General features: G+C 44.4%; 1 protein-coding gene across 2 annotated transcripts; it reads right to left on the bottom strand.

Annotated features, from left to right (window-relative positions):
* Positions 1-15,986: 15,986 nt before the first annotated feature.
* On the bottom strand, positions 15,987-18,324 carry LOC125511231 (ras-related protein Rab11C). 2 transcript variants are annotated; one of them, XM_048676555.1, is made up of 4 exons: positions 18,167-18,324; positions 17,821-18,016; positions 16,675-16,727; positions 15,987-16,578 (listed from the first exon to the last, which is right to left on the bottom strand). In XM_048676555.1, exons 2-4 carry the CDS (start codon positions 17,983-17,985, stop codon positions 16,245-16,247), a joined length of 552 nt encoding a protein of 183 aa, XP_048532512.1. In that variant the 5' UTR covers positions 17,986-18,016; positions 18,167-18,324; the 3' UTR covers positions 15,987-16,244. The 2 variants fall into 2 exon arrangements, with proteins under 2 accessions (XP_048532512.1, XP_048532511.1); XM_048676554.1 differs by having other exon boundaries at positions 15,987-16,727; positions 18,167-18,323.
* Between the last annotated feature and the right edge of the window lie 2,890 nt (positions 18,325-21,214).

The following is a 21,214-nucleotide window of genomic DNA, read 5'->3' as shown; positions in this document are numbered from 1 at the left end:
GCCTCCATGGCGTCGACTTCGACGGTGGGTGGCGTTGTGGTGTGCTCCATGTCGTCATCTTGGTCGAACCGTCGTGACGAGGTGGACAGCAGGTGGTGATGGCGACCTCCTCGTCGTTCTTGGTAACGCTGGCTTGGTGAAGACCGTCCCCGACAACATTGACTTCATCATCCGGTCCGGCGGCTCCATCTCCGGCGGCGGTCCAATCATGCGAACGATGCCGGGCAACGCTCCCGACTTGTGTGCGTGCATGCTATATGCCAAGAAAGAACTAAGCAAGAGATTTGTTAGATCAAAGTTTTACCGTTCGGGAACACGAGTTTGGCCTCCATGGTGGTTCGCCTCCTCCTCCTCGCCTTTGCTCCAGGGATGCAGTCGCCTGAAACTCTGCCAGAGGCTATCCACTCCGCCTCCGGCCGATGCGTGAGGATTCTACGTGCGTTCTTCCCTCGGCCTGGCCATGAATCCCGATTTATGGGTGCGTGGGTTGCGGATGGATTGATTGCTGCGTGGTTTGACGAATAGATGTGTGCGTGAGATGACAAATGGATGGGTGCTGGAGGTGTTGTGCGATGGATGGGTGCCGGAGGTGTTGTGCGATGGATGTATGTGTGCGTCAGTTGCCTTGAGAATGGATGTGTACGTGAGGCTTCCTCTGCGTAGCTAGGTGTGTGTATTTATAGGCATGAGATGGGCGACCCGGCGGATGGAGACGGGCCAAACGTCCCGATTTTCTTGGACTAGATATGGATGCAATCTCCCCCTGAATCTGATCATCTCGCTGATGTTTATCTTTCTTCTTCTTGACGCGTACGCCTGCACACAGAAAATGAAAACCGTCTCGTGCGTACCTAGCTACCTGACTGACGGTGGGCCTGGTTCATTCGATCGCCCCCTTCATGCTTATCTCCGGGGTTTGCTAGTTGAAATAATCACAGGTATTCAAGTACGTATACGCGCGCTTGCCGGCCGGTATATACGGCACTTAAAGAAATACGCATACTGTATGTCATCTTGTGGGCGCGCCGTAGATGTGGACTCCGCCTTCTGATTGTAACCTGCATGTGTGTATAAGTTTATGCCACGGAGCATCAACTGCAAGTATACATTGGTTAGTACGTGAGCAAACTCAAAATGCATGCATGCACGTACCATTGCATCGAGGATTGCCTAATGCGTGTGTGGTACGTATACACCCAATAAAAACATATATGTGTATAACTTGCAATATAGAAAAAAAATACATTTATACTTATATCTTCTGAAAATAGTAACCACAAAAATACGTCGAACATGACAAGAACTCATCTGTTACATTAGCACTTCAATGTTTTTAAAATTTATTTGAACTCCAGACTTCTTGTGGTTTGGTATGCAGCATTCAAAGCGACGTCATCAATTTTCAACATCTTCTGACATCATTTGTTGTTTTTCAGTCATTTGCCTAATTGTTTAGAGAGTTAAATGACCGCGAAATTGAAAATCACTACAAAATGAACTGTGAAAATGTTGAAACCTGGCATCGTAACATCATTTCACCCGCATAGCATGTGCGAAAGAGTGGAGAGGGTCACGGCAAAAACTGGACGCACTTCGTGTACAAACTGGACAATCTCTTTCGGAGTATCAGGGTTTCGGACGAGAACTCATCTGTTACATGGGCACTTCAATATTTTTTAAACTTATTTGAACTCCAGAGTTCTTTTGCGTTCAGTATGGAGCATTCAAAGCGACGTCATTAATTTCCAACATGTTCTGACATCATTTGCTGTTTTTCAGTCATTTACCTAATTGTTTAGAGAGCTAAATGACCGTGAAATTGAAAATCACTACAAAATGAATGCTGAAAATGTTGAAACTTGGCATGGTATCATCATTTCACCCGCATAGCATGTGCGACAGAGTAGAGAGGGTCACGGCAAAAACTGGACGCACTTCGTGTACAAACTGGACAATCTCTTTCGGAGTATCAGGGTTTCGGACGAGAACTCATCTGTTACATGGGCACTTCAATGTTTTTTAAATTTATTTGGACTCCAGACTTCTTGTGTGTTCAGTATGCATCATTCAAAGCGACGTCATCAATTTCCAACATATTCTGACATCATTTGTCGTTTTTCGGTCATTTACCTAATTGTTTAGAGAGCTAAATGACTGTGAAATTGAAAATCACTACAAAATGAACTGTGAAAATATTGAAACTTGGCATGGTATCATCATTTCACCCGCATAGCATGTGTGAAAGAGTAGAGAGGGTCACGGCAAAAACTAGACGCACTTCATGTACAAACTGGACAATCTCTTTCGGAGTATCAGGGTTTCGGACGAGAACTCATCTATTACATGGGCACTTCAATGTTTTTTACACTTATTTGAACTCCGGACATCTTGTGTGTTCAGTATGCATCATTCAAAGCGACATCATCAATTTCCAACATGTTCTCACATTTTGTTGTTTTTCTGTTCATTACCTAATTGTTTAGAGAGCTAAATGACCGTGAAATTGAAAATCACTACCAAAATGAACTGTGAAAATGTTTGAAAACTTGGGCATGGTATCATTCATTTCACCCGCATAGCATGGTGCGAAAAGAGTAGAGAGGTCACGGCAAAAACGGACGGCACTTCGTGTACAAACTGGACAATCTCTTTCGGAGTATCAGGGTTTCGGACGAGAACTCATCTGTTACACGGGACACTTCAATGTTTTTTAAACTTATATGAACTCCGGACTTCTTTTGTGTTCATTATGCAGCATTCAAAGCGACGTCATCAATTTCCAACATGTTCTGACATCATTTGTTGTTTTTCGGTCATTTACCTAATTGTTTAGAGAGCTAAATGACCGTGAAATTGAAAATCACTACAAAATGAACTGTGAAAATGTTGAAACTTGGCATGGTATCATCATTTCACCCGCATAGCATGTGCGAAAGAGTAGAGAGGGTCACGGCAAAAACTGGACGCACTTCGTGTACAAACTGGACAATCTCTTTCGGAGTATCAGGGTTTTGGACGAGAACTCATCTGTTACACGGGCACTTCAATGTTTTTTAAACTTATTTGAACTCCGGACTTCTTTTGTGTTCAGTATGCAGCATTCAAAGCGACGTCATCAATTTCCAACATGTTCTGACATCATTTGTTGTTTTTCAGTCATTTACCTAATTGTTTAGAGAGCTAAATGACCGTGAAATTGAAAATCACTACAAAATGAACTGTGAAAATGTTGAAATTGGCATGGTATCATCATTTCACCCGCATAGCATGTGCGAAAGAGTAGAGAGGGTCACGGCAAAAACTGGACGCACTTCGTGTACAAACTGGACAATCTCTTTCGGAGTATCAGGGTTTCGGACGAGAACTCATCTGTTACATGGGCACTTCAATGTTTTTTAAACTTATTTGGACTCCGGACTTCTTGTGTTCAGTATGCATCATTCAAAGCGACGTCATCAATTTCCAACATGTTCTGACATCATTTGTTGTTTTTCAGTCATTTACCTAATTGTTTAGAGAGCTAAATGACCGTGAAATTGAAAATCACTACAAAATGAACTGTGAAAATGTTGAAACTTGGCATGGTATCATCATTTCACCCGCATAGCATGTGCGAAAGAGTAGAGAGGGTCACGGCAAAAACTGGACGCACTTCGTGTACAAACTGGACAATCTCTTTCGGGAGTATCAGGGTTTCGGACGAGAACTCATCTGTTACATGTGCACTTCAATGTTTTTTAAACTTATTTGAACTCCGGACTTCTTTGTGTTCAGTATGCAGCATTCAAAGCGACGTCATCAATTTCCAACATGTTCTGACATCATTTGTTGTTTTTCAGTCATTTACCTAATTGTTTAGAGAGCTAAATGACCGTGAAATTGAAAATCACTACAAAATGAACTGTGAAAATGTTGAAACTTGGCATGGTATCATCATTTCACCCGCATAGCATGTGCGAAAGAGTAGAGAGGGTCACGGCAAAAACTGGACGCACTTCGTGTACAAACTGGACAATCTCTTTCGGAGTATCAGGGTTTCGGACGAGAATTGATCTGTTACATGGGCACTTCAATGTTTTTTAAACTTATTTGAACTCCGGACTTCTTTTGCGTTCAGTATGCAGCATTCAAAGCGACGTCATCAATTTCCAACATGTTCGGACATCATTTGCTGTTTTTCAGTCATTTACCTAATTGTTTACAGAGCTAAATGACCGTGAAATTGAAAATCACTACAAAATGAACTGCGAAAATGTTGAAACTTGGCATGGTATCATCATTTCACCCGCATAGCATGTGCGAAAGAGTAGAGAGGGTCGCGGCAAAAACTGGACGCACTTCGTGTACAAACTGGACAATCTTTTTCGAGTATCAGGTTTCGGACGAGAACTCATCTGTTACGGCGGCACTTCATTTTTTTAAACTTATTATAACTCCAGACTTCTTTTGCGTTCAGTATGCAGCATTGAAAGCCACGCCATCAACTTTCAACCATCAACTTGGCATGGTATATAAAAATAAATAAATAGAAGAAAATAACTGAACAGAAAGGAAAAAAAGCAGAAAAGTAAAAAACAATAGCAGAAAAGAAAAAAACTATATAAAAAACTACTCAGAAATAAATAGAAGAAAATAAATATAGCAGAAAAGAAAAAAAACTACTCAAAAATAAATAGAAGAAAAAAATAAAGCAGAAAAGAATAAAACTATATAAAAATTTGGGCGCTGCCCTGTGGGCCTGCTAGACCACGGGCGTGCAATTTCAGGCCCACAAGGCCCAGCAGACTCACAGGGCAGCGCGCCGTAGTTAGGCCCAGAAGCCTGCTTTATAGAGGAGTTCGAAAGGGCAGCCGCGGCTGGGTTTATAAACCAGTGCGGCTGCCCTTCGCCCGATGAGGTGGGACTAAACTTTGTGCACCGCGGGTGGCAGCGCACAACCTTTAGTACCGGTTGGTGGCTCCAACCGGTACTAAAGGGTGGTCTTTAGTACCGGTTGGTGGCTCCAACCGGTACTAAAGGGTGCTCTTCCCGCCTCTTGGCCTGGCCAAAGTTGGCCTTTAGTACCGGTTGGTGGCTCCAACCGGTACTAAAGGCCCATCCTATATAAGAAAACACTTCAAAAAATTCAGTTTCTCATCTGCTTCTTCTCCTCTGTCCGTCGCCCGCCCCGTCGCTGCCCCCTCGACGCCCCCGTCGCCCCCCCCCCGTCCCCCCCGCGTCGCCGCCCCGGCCGTCCCCCCCGTCGCCGCGCCCCGCCCCGTCGTCCCGTCCCCCGCCCGCCCCGTCCCCGTTGTCGCCGCCCCGTCCCCATCCCCGTCGTCGCCATCCCCGTCGTCACCATCCCGTCGCCGCCCGTCGCCGCCCCCGTCGCCTCGCCGGTGAGATCCTGCCCCGGCCGCCATGTCCACACACACACATTGTTTTTAGTTTTTTAGTTATAAATTTTAGTTATAGAAATTTTTATGTTTTTCATTTATAGAAATGTTAGAAATTTTTCTGTTTTTAGTTATAGAAATATTAGAAATGCTAGTTATATATAAATGTTAGTTATATATAAATGAATTACCTAGATAAGAATGTTATAATGTTAATGTTAGATGAATTAGATAGAAAAGTTAAATATTAATGTCAATTGTTAGATGAATTAGATAGAAAAGTTAAATATTAATGTCAATTGTTAGATGAATTAGTTAGATATTAATTAATTAGGTATATGAGATTATTTGAACTACTTGAATTAATATAACTAGTTTATTTTTAGTAAATGCTTAGTTGAACTAGCTAGTTGAATTAGTACTAGTTTATTCTTAGTAAGAAAATTTAGGTATATGAGATTTGATGATCTAATTAAAATATAACTATATATAGCTACTTTATATATTTTAGTAAGAAAATTAATAGAACTAGTTTATTTTTAGTAAATTCTTAGTTGAATTAATAGAACTAGTTATTTTTAGTAAGAAAATTTAGGTATATGAGATTTGATGATCTAATCAAAATATTACTATATAGAACTACCTACTTTATTTTAGTAAGAAATTAATAGAACTAGTTTATTTTTAGTAAATGCTTAGTTGAATTAATAGAACTAGTTTATTTAGTTGAATTAATAGAACTAGTAAGTGTTTAATGTTTCACCTATATATGAACATATGTTAGATATTAATGTCAAATGTTAGATGAATTAGATATAAATTATATGTTAGATATATATTTAATTTAGTTATATGAGATTTCATTATCTAATTAACATTTTATTATATAGAACTAGCTACCTTATTTTTAGTAAGAAAATTAATAGAACTAGTTTAGTTGAATTAGTTGAATTAATTAGTTGAACTAGTTAGTTGAATTAGTTGAGCTACTTTATTTAGGTATATTTTTCGTAAGTGCTTAGTTGAATTAGTTCAATTAATTAGTTGAACTAGTTGAATTAACAGAATTAGTTGAATTAATAGAACTAATAAGTGTTTAATGTTTCACCTATGAACATAGGAATGTCGTCTGACGACGAACACGATTTCATTATGTGCGAATACTGCGAAGACAGCGCGGCCTGTGCGGCAGAAATTTTCTAGTTGATGATAGACGCTTCAGCATCAAGCTGGATGAGAACTTCGAAGTGGATACAGTAAGTCACAACGACAAGTCTTTTTTCGTAATTAAGCATGACTTATGCTTCATTTGCTTCAACTTTTAATTTTAATTTTTCACTATTCTACTAGCGTATCCCCTGCCATGCAAGAATTTTTGTCTTGGATAAGATAGGTTTCAGTCCTAACGAAACTATGGAGGTAAAAAGAGTTTACTTGAAGACCGAGCATGGTTATACCTTCAACGTCAAATTATACAATGCAGACACATACACCTATTTTGAATGCAAAACTTGGCAAGCACTATGCAAGGCTTATGCATTTGAGCCTGATATGGTTATCACCTTTGATATTCGTCCGGAAGATGATATTGAAGGTAATAGAGACATCTGGGTCGATGTGCAGACGCCTCCAGTTCTACCATTATGTGAGTTTCTCAACCATATTTATGTCTTCGATATGAGATTATTTGAACCAGTTGAATAATTAATAGATCTCAATTTATATTGACAGCTTACTTCCAATCAAGCAAACATGTCCGGCGCTTGGTAGACAGGACCGTCCACTGTCCCGGGGCTGAACTAAACTGCGAGGAGACAAGTCATTATGTTTCATGGCTTGAGGATCTTGATGCTGTCAAGAAAATTTCTTTCCTGCACTTAGAAATGTTAGTACTCAAAACGTGCGACCAATAGTGTTCGTACTGAACTACGGTCACATATATTTAGGAAAGATGGTAAGATTTCTACTATTTCTCCTCAGTGCATCTTTTGCATACATTATTTTTTTAAGCTAAACTTCATTGCTAAGTATGTTACTATACGATGTTCTTCAACAGGGACTCCCGATGAATGTTGTGCCTGATTGGATCGAGACTAAAGGTACCATGAATATTGTTAGCTTACGGCCAAGATATCCTACAATGCACTTTAGTGCATTCAGGATTTCTAATAGCGAGGAATGCTTAATAGTAAAAGACTGGAGCAAAATTGTGAACGATCACAGAGAAGTACTAGGGGGCAGCAATCAGAAGCGCAACCCACGATTAGGAGACATGTTCATCTAGCATTGCTCCAATATGATGAATCAGGAAAGCTAACATGTTCTATGCTAATTTTACCCGAGAGAGAGCAGCAGGAGTGAATTAATAGCTAGGTTCATGCTCTTAGTACTTGTCCTCTCATGTGTCGTTCTTCGTCCTGACTTAAATCTCAAAGAGTGATTTGCTTTTGTGGTGTTATGAAACTTATAAATAATCATATTACCATGTTGAACTCGATTGATATCTTTTGCTTCTGTACAGTGAATGTTTCTTCTTTAAGCTAGTGTTGGTTGGTGATTAGATAGCGGTAAATGACTATATGATGATTAAGTGGTAATGAGACGACTATTATATGATGTTTTTAGCTAGCTATGAAAACTGTTTTGGTGATGATATATATGATGCAAGAGTTTTTATATTAATATGATGATGATGATGATGATGAGTTATTATATCATTTATGAAAGAAACTGCATATTAGTTTCAACTGGATGGATTCTAGCTAAGTGGTCAAGTATATGCCATATCCATATTACCTCGATCACTTAATTAGGTGATCAAGTATATATAATATGGATATGACATATACTTGATGACTTAGCTCGGATCCACATGCATCCTGTCAAACTAATCTGCGGTACATTCACCTACTGATTTAACAACTCATTATAATGTAAAACAATCACTAAATTTAATTGAAAACACAAAATTAAAGTAAAAATAAAAAATAAAACCAAAACACACCCAAACATTTAGTACCGGTTGGTGTTACCAACCGGTACTAATGTCCTACGCGCCCACGGAGCTGGCTCGTGCCACGTGGTTGCCCTTTAGCACCGGTTCGTGCTGAACCGGTACTAAAGGGGGGGCCTTTAGTGCCCACATTTAGTGCCGGTTACCGAATGGCACTAAAGGCGCCTTACGAACCGGTGCTATTGCCCGGTTCTGCACTGGTGCCCTATCGTAGTCCTTTTTTGTTTGAAAGTAATGACCTACATCATCATTGACTTTGATGGCCACACTACCTCCCGTTACAAAATTTTGGATCCACTTGCACCATTTATCGGAGAAACCTTTCATCCTTAGGGCCTGTTGGAGAAAAGACCACTTGACCTTGTCATAGGCTTTTTCAAAGTCAATTTTGAAAACCACTCCACTCATGTGTTTTTCGGTGCATCTCGTGGACGGTCTCATGAAGGATAACTACACCATCTAGTATATTCCTTCCTTGCATGAAGGCCGTTTGGGATGGCCGGACAACATGGTCAGTATCGAGTTTAACCTATTCATAACTATTTTGGTGAAAATCTTGAAGCTGACATTAAGGAGGCATATGGGTCTGAACTGTTGGATCCGTTCGGCCTCCTTAATTTTCGGCAACAAAACAATCTCGCCAAAATTTAGCCTAAATAGATCAAGTTGATCGGCATGAAGACACTTAAACAACTCCAGAAGGTCAGCCTTGATGATATCCTAGAAATTCGGATAAAATTCTGTGGGAAAACCATCAGGGCCTGGAGCTTTGTTATGTTCCATTTGGAACACCGCCGCTCTCACCTCCTCTTCCAAGAAAGGTGCCGTGAGGATATTGTTCTCTTCCACCGTGACTTGTGAAATATCATCTATTCGGGCCTCGTCAAGGGTGACATTCCCTTTATCTGGCGCCCTGAAAAGAGATTTGTAGTAGCTGGTGATATACTTTTTGAGCTCCTCCTGACCTTCGATCCGGCCCCCATCCTGTTGAAGACTATGAATACATTTTTTCCTATGTCGACCATTGACGACCAATTGAAAGTATTTTGTATTACTATCTCCCGTTAGATATTCTGGGAACAGATCTCCTAGGTAGCCCATATCGAGGGGGAAATAATTGTTGGTTTTACTGTTTCAAGACAGGTGCCACCACGGCATCGGCACCTGAATACCAGTTTGTGGATGTCATTGATCTGACCAAGAGATGTAATCGATTCTGTAATGTAATGGGGTGATCATTAGTGTAAAGCAATGGTGGCAGGCGATCTTGTTCCCATTATTGCACTCCAGAGAACAGTGGAATCACTGTGCCACAAATTGTGGCCTGGATTTTCACATTTCGGTTTTGCTAAACCGAAGTTTCTGGAGATTTTTTCATATGTCTAAGTCGGCGGCCCAAGTGATCCGATGTCTAGTCCATTGTTGAGATTCGCCAAGGGTAAAAGAACACAATAGTAGATCATACGGGTAGTATCATCGATTAATTTATGCATGAAATAAGTCAAATCCTAATAAGTCAACTTAAGTAAGTGTAGACAAATACGCAAAAAAAAAGTAAGTGTAGACAAACCCTTTATATTTTTTATGAGCAAAGGGCGCTGATTATTTAAATGTTCCGTGATTTTTTCTTTTAATATATACTCCCTCCGTTCGGAATTACTTGTCGCAGAAATGGATGTATCTAGACGTATTTTAGTTCTAGATACATCCATTTTTGAGACAAGTAATTTCGAACGGAGGGAGTACTCTCTAAATGGAGTGTATGCTTGGGAGGAACTTAGCATTGGTCAGCGATGACAGTGGAGATATAATGAAGTTAACCAACCATTGCGAAAGTGGACAAATACCTGGCGGGCTCGGCGGCGCGCCTCCTCTCTCCTGCTGCTCGCCTGGTGTTGATTAATGCTGTCCTTGATGCCCTGCCAACATATGCCATGGCCGCGCTGCTCCTCCCCCCGAAGCTGCTCTGTGCACTTGATGCCATGAGAAGAGATTTCTTATGGAATGTGGCCGAAAGGGCGCCGGGAGCCCAATGTCTGGTGGCCTGGGATCGCGTGTGCCGCGCAAAATCTGAAGGTGGCCTCGGGATCCGCAGCCTTGCCGTGCAAAATGACTGCCTCCTGCTGAAGATGATTCATAGACTACATTGCTTGCCACGGTCGAGATGGGCTGCCTGGGTTTGGGATGAAGCTCACGGAAGCTCGCTCGTGGCGCGTGGTGACCTCGCTCTGGGCGAACACAGAAGAGCCCTGACGAAATTGATGCCTCTGTACCGTGCTCTCTCCACGGTCGCCGTGGGGGATGGGCGATCGGTCTGTTTCTGGTTCGACAATTGGCTGCCCTGCGGAACCCTAGCCGTGGCCTTCCCCGCCCTCTTTTCACATACTGTCACCCCCGAGATGACTGTGTGGGAGGCTCGCGAAGAGGGACTGCCTAGGCACCTCGTGCCGCGCCTCACGCGTGCGGGCGAAACCGAGCTCAGGGTGGTCCTAGCGATGATGGAGGCCCAGCCTGTGAGAGATGAAGGGGATGATCGGTCTCTACTCCTCATCTCGACCCCGCGCGGCGTCCTGTCGACGGCCATGGCGTACCGGCTACTGAGGTTTGGTGGCCTGGTGGCCCCATTTGCTGCCTCCGTATGGGAGACGAGGGCGCCATCGCGCGTCAAGTTCTTTTGCTGGCTGATGGTACAGAAACGTATCCATACAAGAGATGTCTTGCTGAAAAAACACATTCTAGAGCCTGATGGCGCAGGATGCCCCGTGTGTGAGAATGGGCTGGAAAGTGCAGACCATATGATCTTCTCCTGTCCGTTTGCGAGATCTTTCTGGGGGCGGATCGGCGTTAACGTCGAGGGGGTGAGCGTGAGCTGCTTGGATCACCTGACCTCTGTGGCGAGCTTGGTGGTCGGTTCTGCTCCTGAATTCTCCATGCTATGCTGCTGGCACTTGTGGAAACACCGGAACGCGGTGGTGTTCCAGGGGCAGCGTCCCTCTCTCGCGCGGTTGCTAGGGTCCTGTAAGGAGGACGCGCTGTTGTGGCGCGGGCGCCTGAAGGAATCCTGCCGTGCCCATGTTGAAACTTGGATGCAGGCCTTGGGGTAGCTAGGGTAGTCTGGTTCTCTACACGGGGGGGGAACCCCCCCCCCCCCCCCCCCCCCCCTTGAAAATTCAAAAAAAAAAAGTTAACCAACCAATCATGCATGCATTGCATGCGATCTGTGTATACTTCCGACAGCATCAAGTTGGAAACAATCGGTGATGCCCTGATGGACCATGGATGGATGGAGGCCACAACTTTACATCTTGCTTTACGCAGTGGCGCCTCCAACTACCCAAATTTGGCACATGAAAGAAATGGGACGAAATCAAAGTCGACATGCCTAATGTAGCTTGTACTCACCTAGCATCGGCACTTGCATTTTTCTTAAAAAAACATCAGCACTTACAGTTAGTGGGTGATAATGGCTCAATTCAGGCCTTCACCTGAAAGAAATGGGATGATTTTTTTTTTCTGAAACGGAGAAATGGGACGAAGATCGACATGTCTAATGTAGCTTGTACTGAGCTAGCACCAGCACTTGCCACTTGGGATTAGTGGGTGATAAGTTATAATGCAAATTATTCCCCACACAAATAAAATAGACTAAAACGCAGTGGAAGCTTTCGAACATGGTAAGAGGATCCCCTCGTCACCTTGTATTGGTTCGAACGGTGTTGCTTTATATATAAAGCAGGGTGAAAACCTGTTTAAAGAGAACTTTGTTAATCTCTCCCCGATCACCAAATCTACTGATAAAAACGGTAAATCGAACCGCTATTGCACCTACCGTCGCTCTTTGACCTATTGCATATAGCCCACGAAGGTTCAAATCCTATAGGAAGCCGATGAACGCACAAAAAAAAGCTCTATTTGCAAAAAGTGAAAAATGAAAAAACAAAAAACAAAGGATTGACCCGATGCATTGTGAGAGCAGGACATACATATCAGTAGGTGGGGTGTTGCAATCCAACCAAAGATATTGCATGCGTCGATGCACTCACTTACATCGATCATGACACATGAGCGCGCATCGCCGTTCCAACATGCGCCGGAACTAGTGTCACTATGGCTTGGATACGCGTTTGACCATTGATCATCAGATAGTGCAGTGACAATGATCGTGAGGGCTCGTCACCAACTAAATCTCTGCCTGGATAAAGGGGTGGAGGAAGGTCCACGTGTTGACCGCTTGTTAGCTCTCGGCGTGGCTTAGGTCGACGATCGGACGGACTGGACAGACGAGGGTCATCGGTCGCGTGATCCGACGGCTCGCCACGATCCTCCAACGAGGATCATCGGTCGCATGATCCGACGTCTCGCCACGATCCTCCGACGAGGATCGCACTATGCACTTGATCTGTTTATTAGTACGTGCTTATCTGTCTGCAAAGTAATCTGTGAGGTCATCTCCAACGCTACAGCTTCAGGTAGGCCTAGACCTAGATAGATCCCTCAAGTCAAATCGATGGCACTGCTGGTGGATTTGGATTGGCAACCTATCTCTTGGCATAATCAAACGTGCTTGAGAAATATACGATGTAGATATGATGGGATGGACGATGCGGCGCCACTCGAAATGCAGGGCGGGAACAGCTGGCGGCCATGCCGAATTCCACTAGCCCGATCGATCAGGATCATGTGCATGACAAAATCATGCGTATTTTTTCTTCTCTATATGTAAAAATTGATATATACCATGTGCTTTTGCACCAGATAAGAAAGAACAAAAATCGATCTCTAGATGAGTCAGAAGCAGAGAACTCTGCCCGGTGCTGCTGCCACTTTTGTCATACTAATTAAGTTGATGAGTTTTGTTCAGCATAGGATGCTTTTTGTTGTAGAAGAAAACACATTACTTAATTTGTAGTGCAGCTTTGGGTGGTAGGTAGGCTAACATAGGTTTAGATCTTCTGATGCTGGAGGTAGAAGATTGATCCTAACTAAAAGTGCTTTTTCACCCAAAGAAAAATGGAAAATCAATGTCTAGATCAGCCAGAAGCAAATAACCTTCTCCGGTGCTATTGCCACCTTTGTCATACTAATTAAGTTAGTGGGTTTTGCGCAATATTTTTTCATGTTGTTGTCCAACAAAACCCATTTACTTACTTAATTGTAGTGCAGTTTGGGTGGTACGTAGGTAGGCCAACAAATGTCTGGACTAGATATAGCTGGATCCTCTGATGCTGGGGGCACAAGATTAGTGCTAATTGCATATGGATGTGTAAATAAGTACTATGTTGAAGGAATCGGTTCCTTGTGTCTTATGTTGCGTGGCATGTGGTGTGGCTGTGGGCAGCAGGGAATTTCCAGCCACAAGTCCATGATGGGACACAGAATGATGAGCTCCAATTTTCAGTGGGTAATATCCTAGTCAACAGCATGACCTATACATCAGAAAAATTTAACCTGCATCTAGAGAGGAATTCGAACACTGGCTAGTATTAGCAGCACTAGTAGTACTTGATTACCCAGTTTTCACACTAAATTAGCCACAAGTTTTTTATGTAGCCAGGTTCAGCTCCGATTAGGACAGGCATATAGATTGTGGGATGAACCTTCTTTTCCATGATAGGCAAGGTACAATTGATGGGAGTATTTAACATTCATCGACACCCAATTAACATACTACACTCATTAGTTGGAGTAGAAAATTAGCTATCCATCCATGATAGGGGAGGAAGAGCACATATGTATCACTTCGGGTATCTCACACTGAATTTGTTCCCCAAAGTGCGCATGCCATCATCAGGTCGCAGGGGTAAGCTTCAACTTTGATTAATACTCCAGTTGTTCTTATCTTGTTAATTACTCCTAGTTTACTGGGTGCAGAAGAGAATAAACCCCTTCTTTCTTCCCTCTTTATTTTCTTGTACTTGCATAAACCCCTTTTGACCATGGAATTGAACCATGGCAGGCATCCACTCTGTACTTGCTTAGCCACAGAATGCAGGACACTGGGCATCAAGATAAAGGAGATAGGACATAAAACATACAAAATCTTAATTGAACCCTACCATCACGGGAGGTCGCGAGTTGGAAAATATTAATCGATCGACATACGGCCCCCAGCGTGCACTTGTCGGCACAATTATGGTGTTATTTTCTCATTTTATACATCTTTATTTAATGCAATATTTTGCAAGGGTACGGTTTGTACAGGTACCCAGAAAGTTCACTTTCCCAAATTCAGAAACACATGATTGATAATCATAAGCAGAGAGCAGATCATGATGGGAAATGGAGAGATGTAGCAGTACTAGATTAGGATCGCACAACAGATTTTGCCTGCAAAAAGGAAGGATTTAGATAACAGAAAACAAAGCTGTAGGTTGCAGCTGTCGACCGGCAGATTCTTGGAAGTGAAGGAACAGGATTCGGCAAACGTTTGTGTCGACTAATGATGATAAGAATCCTTCTATCAGACTCGGAGTAGACTCTACAGTTGACAAAGTCATTGTGCGAGCATCTGATCTACGCCCCCCCCCCCCCCCCCCCCCCCCCCCCCCCCCCCCCCCTCCTTACCCATACCGGCCGAAAGGATTTGACTGCCATTTTGCGGCGGCGAAAGAGAACATATTCTCCTTCCAGATGAACAACGGTTCGAGATGGCGAACTTGCGAGATGTTGAACCGACTGATGTTTACTCTGAGAGTCTTGTGTGTGAAGGTTCCCGCAAATAATTGTGTTCAAATTTTGCAGTGGTCTTCAGTCTGATGGCTGATGTCTGAAAGACCGGGCATCTGAACAATCTTTTGCCGATCTCGTGAAAAAAGGCGATGAAACGTCGGGGAATGGATCTGCCGAGCATGAAAAGATGGCATAAAGGCAGAGATGAAAGGACTGAAAGTTCAAAGGGGGTTTAAGGTTGAAATACAAGCACGAGCTTTCCGTGGCCTCTGGGCCTGTACTGTACTGACAATGCAACGTGGAAACAGATTATGATATATGCTAAAGCAGATGAGCAAAGGACCGATTCCATCAGAATGCAATCCAGATGCATTATACGAACACTGCACACTACAGAAACCCATGCAATTAGAATGCAGAACAGTGTAGCTCAAGCAACAAGAGAATGCGCGAGCAGGATCATCGAAAAGGCCGAAAGCCACCAGAGGACCAGGTGAGCTGCTCCTCGGTTTGCAAGATGTTCGGATAGCGCCACAATTCGCATAACGAACACTACAAGATATAGGAGCATCCCGTTGCTGCTGTTCCGGTAATCCGGGGCATATATCTTGGAACTGAAATCCACATACATTACACGAACAAACTGGAGGCACACATTACACGAAAACGACCAATCCAAGTGCAGAACAGTGTAGATCAAGCCACAAGAGAATGTGCAAGCAGGACCAGTGAAAACCGTACAAAGAGGAACAGATGAGCTGCTTCTCAGTTTGCAAGAACAATGTTAACAACATGGCCTTTTGTAGGACAAAAGATGTTCAGATAACGCCACAATCCACATATAACAAATACAAGAGATATATATCTATACCCCCATTGTTCCTGCTCCGGTAATTCAGGGCACCAAATGTCTTAGGAGGACAAACATATACCTGAAAGGAAACATGATATTGCTCTGAAACTGTAGTAAGTCTGACTGACAAACAATGGTCTCTACCAAAAATTTGCAACTACACACGGTATCTACCAAGGATAATTTCTTTCTAGCAGTATGAACTTTAATACAACCCCACCAGAATTACAGGCCAAAAGGAGTCAAAAGGGACCGAACTAACACCTAGACACCTAGGGCGCCGTAAGATCCATGTGAGCATCCTTTTGCAGAATCACCACTTCTCTGTTCGCACCTAGGTAGAACAGCACCCTTTCTTTGTGTTGCCAGATGAATCGGCAACATTGATGGTGGTTCCTTGAGTCGGAGGTCCACTTCCTGCAGCCTCCTGGGCAGCGAGCGCCTTCTTGCTTATGATCTGATGGATGTCGGAAAGGATAGTCTGAAACGCCTTCTCGACGTTCAAGGCTTCCAGTGCCGAGGTCTCAAGGAAGGATAGCCCTTCCTTCTCTGCTAATGCCTGCCCTTCTTCCTCTTGAACTGACCTCAGGTGGTTAAGGTCGGATTTGTTTCCAACCATCATGATGACAATGTTGGAGTCAGCATGGTTACGGAGCTCACTAAGCCACCTATTGATGTTTTCAAATGATAGCTTCTTTGTTATGTCATACACCAAAAGAGCTCCCACAGCTCCCCTGTAGTAAGCACTTGTGATTGCACGGTACCTCTCTTGGCCAGCAGTATCCCATATCTGAGCTTTAATGGTCTTGCCTTCTACCTGTAATCATACTTCCAAACTCAATCAGAAAACCAACAGAACTAAAATGGTAATTCAGACAATACCTCAAAGAAATGGAACATGAAAATTCACTTGCTAAAACATAACTTGTCAGAGACATGGACATGGCAATAAAAAAAAGCATATAGTAGATGCATTATTGCAGAAAAAGTCCGTGCAATGGAAATAGATCGTGAGGTCTGACTATGCTGGAGCTTTAACCTGAATACATGGTAGAATTAAACAGCTCCTTAAACATAAAAGTTTAAGTACTCTTTTAAGATGTACTACCTCTGTTCTCCTTAAACATAAAAGTTTAAGTACTATTTTAAGATGTACTACCTCTGTTCCTAAATATGAGACGTTTTGGCAGTTCAAACTAAACTGCCAAAACATATTATATTTAGGAACAGAGAGTGTAATAGATTGATCAAGAACCTCTTCTACATAAACAGGCCCTGCTTCCAGAGATGAAACATCGAAAGCTCTGATCCATAAATTATGAGAGTACAGTGCTCAGACGCTCCATGAACTACGTCAGCCATTCAAATTCAAGTGCCAGCGGAAACCAAATGTCCTGCATAACTAAAATTGCTTGCCAGTTTATGAACATTTGTTCCAGTGAAACTACTGAGAAAGAAGCACGGAACTTACAAACTGTAGACAATTCCCATAGTTTCTATAAACTAGCAAAACAAGTGTTAGTCACAATTGCAAGTTTCCTTTTTCTTCTTGATTGAGGAAAAAACGGACGCTATAAAAGTCAGATCTGATTTAAAGTTGACACTGCCCTTGCAGACTCAGCTTAGCCCATTTCTCTGCGACCAATTCCAAGGGCCTCCTGACCACAGATAAAACAAACGGCACGCACAACACAATGATGCGAAAAAGCAACCGTGGGTACTAGACTAATCAACAGGCAACACGTGCAAAAGAGACATAATCGTCAAAGAGATTAGCTTAATTTGGAACGATCTAGATCAAAACATGTACATCGAGAGCGCATGCATCACCAGACCACTAAAACCGTGGAGGGGGAAAAATGGAATCCCTAGATCGTGATCGCGGGAAGGGGAGGGGGCGGAGAGATGACCTGGAGGGTGCGGGTGGCGAACTCGACGCCGATGGTGGACTTGGACTCGAGGCAGAACTCGTTGCGGGTGAAGCGGGAGAGGATGTTGGACTTGCCGACGCCGGAGTCGCCGATGAGCACGATCTTGAAGAGGTAGTCGTACTCGTTGTCCACCCGGTGCGCCATGTGGCTCCGCCGCCGCCCGCCGACGCGGATCCTGCACCAACCGCGCGGCCGAGATCCAGCCGAGGCGGAGATCAGTCGGTAGGTGAGGAGACGGAGGAAGGGAAGGGAGGGGAGGGGATCGAGCGAGGCGCGGGATCCGGCGAAGGCGGAGGGGATCGCCGCGGGAGGGAATCGCGCGTACCTGGGATTCGATTCGGTTGCGGATTCGCCGGTGGGGGAGGGAGGGCGCGCCGGAGAGGGGAGGGGGGGAGGAGGTGGGTGGAGGAAGGAAGGAAGGGGGGATGGAAAGAAACGGAAACGAAACGTGAGGCGGAGTGGGGGCGGTGGTGGGTATACAGCGGCCAGCGGGGCAGCCAGCCCAAGGCCAAATGGGTTGCTGGTTAATTATTGATGGGGGTTAGTTTACAATTATCATCAACGTTTTGTTTTTAGAAGATGGAATCACCACTATTTTATTATTACTATTTGGGGCCAGGGAACGAAAACGTTAATAACAAGTGTTTTTATTAAGTTAATTATATAAAACACAAATATTCAGGCACCGTTTTCAGTATGTTGAAATGTCAAAAAATGTGTTGAAGAGATGCAACCATCTACTACCTCTGTGCTATAATGTAAGACATTTCTTTAGGAAGGAGTTTCTAATGGCAACTCCAACACACGACTTAAAATGGACGTCTGTTTTGTTCGGACTTTGTCTGTTTAGAGATGACAATGAGGTGGTGTCCATTCAGATTTGTCGACGCGTCGGCCGTGCGCCAACGCGCGGCCTCATCTTGGCCGCATCTCGTCCGCATATATTTTTTCGCCTCATTTCATATTACTTCATCAACGGTTTTTGGATACATTAAAGTACATTCATCAAATCTTGACTAGAATAGTAAGACCAAAGAAAAACAAGAACCACAAAAAGACATTTTAAAAGATGTCAAATTTTCATAACTGCTCCCAGAAGTTGGATTAGTATCTTGTTGATTCTTTCATTGTTGATCTACGGATTCTCGATCTTGCATATTTCTTTCTCCTTCGAGTCTAAAGAAGTAGACGTTGCTTCTTTGCATCTAATCGCATCTCTAGTATCTATTGTAGCAACAAGTGCACAGACATCTATCAAATTTCGTTCTATCAATAGATGGACACCAAAAATTGCATCCATCCCACACAATAAAAATTTGAGTATAAGCAAAATGCGCCGAATCCGGAGGCACAACCGAAGCTAAACTAGTACATACCCCCATCGTTTTTGCACTTGCCGAACACCCATCCGGAATGTTCCGGCGTTGTAGACACGCGGCGCACGACCTTCCGTGGACAGTCGTAGCACTTTATGAGCGACAATGGTGCGTCGATGATCCTTTGGGCCAGCACCGAGCCCGGACGGCAGCCGCTGGCTTATTTGCCGGCGAACCGTCAATGGGGTAGATCCGAGCGGCTAGAGCTGGGGCTGTGCAGTCCGATACCCGGCTAGTCCATGGTGTGACGCGGCCTCCGGCAGCTGGGTGAGCTCAAATCCGGCCGCATCTGCTCAAAATCTAGCCGTCGGATGCGCTGAAATCAGGCGGCCGGGGTTGGACAGCTCCTGGTGTTGAGAAAACGGGGGCTGCGAAAAGGGTAGGAGCGAGCACGCGACCGAGAAAAATGGCGGCAGTGGCCGCTAGGGACGGGAGGGAAATAGATAATGGGGCGCATGTGTCCCCGATGGGCAAGCCAGGGAAGGACATGGGCACGCGTCGCTCCTATCTGCGGGTGTCCGTTTGACTACAAACGCGGCCCAGAGCTGGGCCTGAAATGGATCGAAAGCGGACTGAAAATGAACATTGGTCTGTTTGCTCCCGCGCGTTGGACCGTCTATTCTGTCCGTTTACCCCAAACGGACGCGGCCGAACTATTTGGGGTCGTGCATTGGAGTTGCCCTAAGACCATTGTTGGGGAACGTAGTAATTTCAAAAAAATTCCTACGCACACGCAAGATCATGGTGATGCATAGCAACGAGAGGGGAGAGTGTTGTCCACGTACCCTCGTAGACCGAAAGCGGAAGCGTTAGCACAACGCGGTTGATGTAGTCGTATGTCTTCAGGATCCGACCGATCAAGTACCGAACGCACGGCACCTCCGAGTTCTGCACACGTTCAACTCGATGACGTCCCTCGAACTCCGATCCAGCCGAGTGTTGAGGGAGAGTTTCATCAGCACGGCGGCGTGGTGACGATGATGATGTTCTACCGACGCAGGGCTTCACATAAGCACCGCTACAATATGATCGAGGTGGATTATGGTGGAGGGGGGCACCGCACACGGCTAAGAGATCAAGAGATCAATTGTTGTGTCTTTGGGGTGCCCCCTGCCCCCGTATATAAAGGAGTGGAGGAGGGGGAGGGCCGGCCCTCTCTATGGCGCGCCCTAGGGGAGTCCTACTCCCACCGGGAGTAGGATTCCCCCTTTCCTAGTAGAACTAGGAGCCCTTCCAAGTAGTAGGAGTAGGAGGGAAGGAAAGGGAAGGGAAAAGGAGAAGGAAGGAAGGGGACGCCCCCCTCCCTAGTCCAATTCGGACCAGCCCATGGGGAGGGGTGCGGCCACCCTTTGAGGCCTTCCTCTCCTTTCCCGTATGGCCCATTAAGGCCCAATACGAATTCCCGTAACTCCCCGGTACTCCCGAAAATACCCGAATCACTCGGAACCTTTCCGATGTCCGAATATAGTCGTCCAATATATCGATCTTTACGTCTCGACCATTTCGAGACTCCTCGTCATGTCCCCGATCTCATCCGGGACTCCGAACTCCTTCGGTACATCAAAACACATAAACTCATAATATAACTGTCATCGAACTTTAAGCGTGCGGACCCTACGGGTTCGAGAACTATGTAGACATGACCGAGACACGTCTCTGGTCAATAACCAATAGCGGAACCTGGATGCTCATATTGGCTCCCACATATTCTACGAAGATCTTTATTGGTCAGACCGCATAACTACATACGTTGTTCCCTTTGTCACCGGTATGTTTACTTGCCCGAGATTCGATCGTCGGTATCTCAATACCTAGTTCAATCTCGTTACCGGCAAGTCTCTTTACTCGTTCCGTAACACTCATCCCACAACTAACTCATTAGTTGCAATGCTTGCAAGGCTTATAGTGATGTGCATTACCGAGTGGGCCCAGAGATACCTCTCCGACAATCGGAGTGACAAATCCTAATCTCGAAATACGCCAACCCAACAAGTACC

This window comes from Triticum urartu, chromosome 5, assembly GCF_003073215.2.
Source record: "Triticum urartu cultivar G1812 chromosome 5, Tu2.1, whole genome shotgun sequence".
Taxonomy (NCBI): domain Eukaryota; kingdom Viridiplantae; phylum Streptophyta; class Magnoliopsida; order Poales; family Poaceae; genus Triticum; species Triticum urartu.
This window is presented reverse-complemented; position numbering and strand designations above follow the sequence as displayed.

Excerpts from the sequence above, each read along its gene's own strand:
- LOC125511231 (XM_048676554.1), bottom strand. The coding sequence starts at position 17,985 with ATGGCGCACCGGGTGGACAACGAGTACGACTACCTCTTCAAGATCGTG. Across the intron at positions 16,728-17,820 it reads TCGCCACCCGCACCCTCCAG|GTAGAAGGCAAGACCATTAA; the intron begins GTCATCTCTCCG and ends GTATGATTACAG.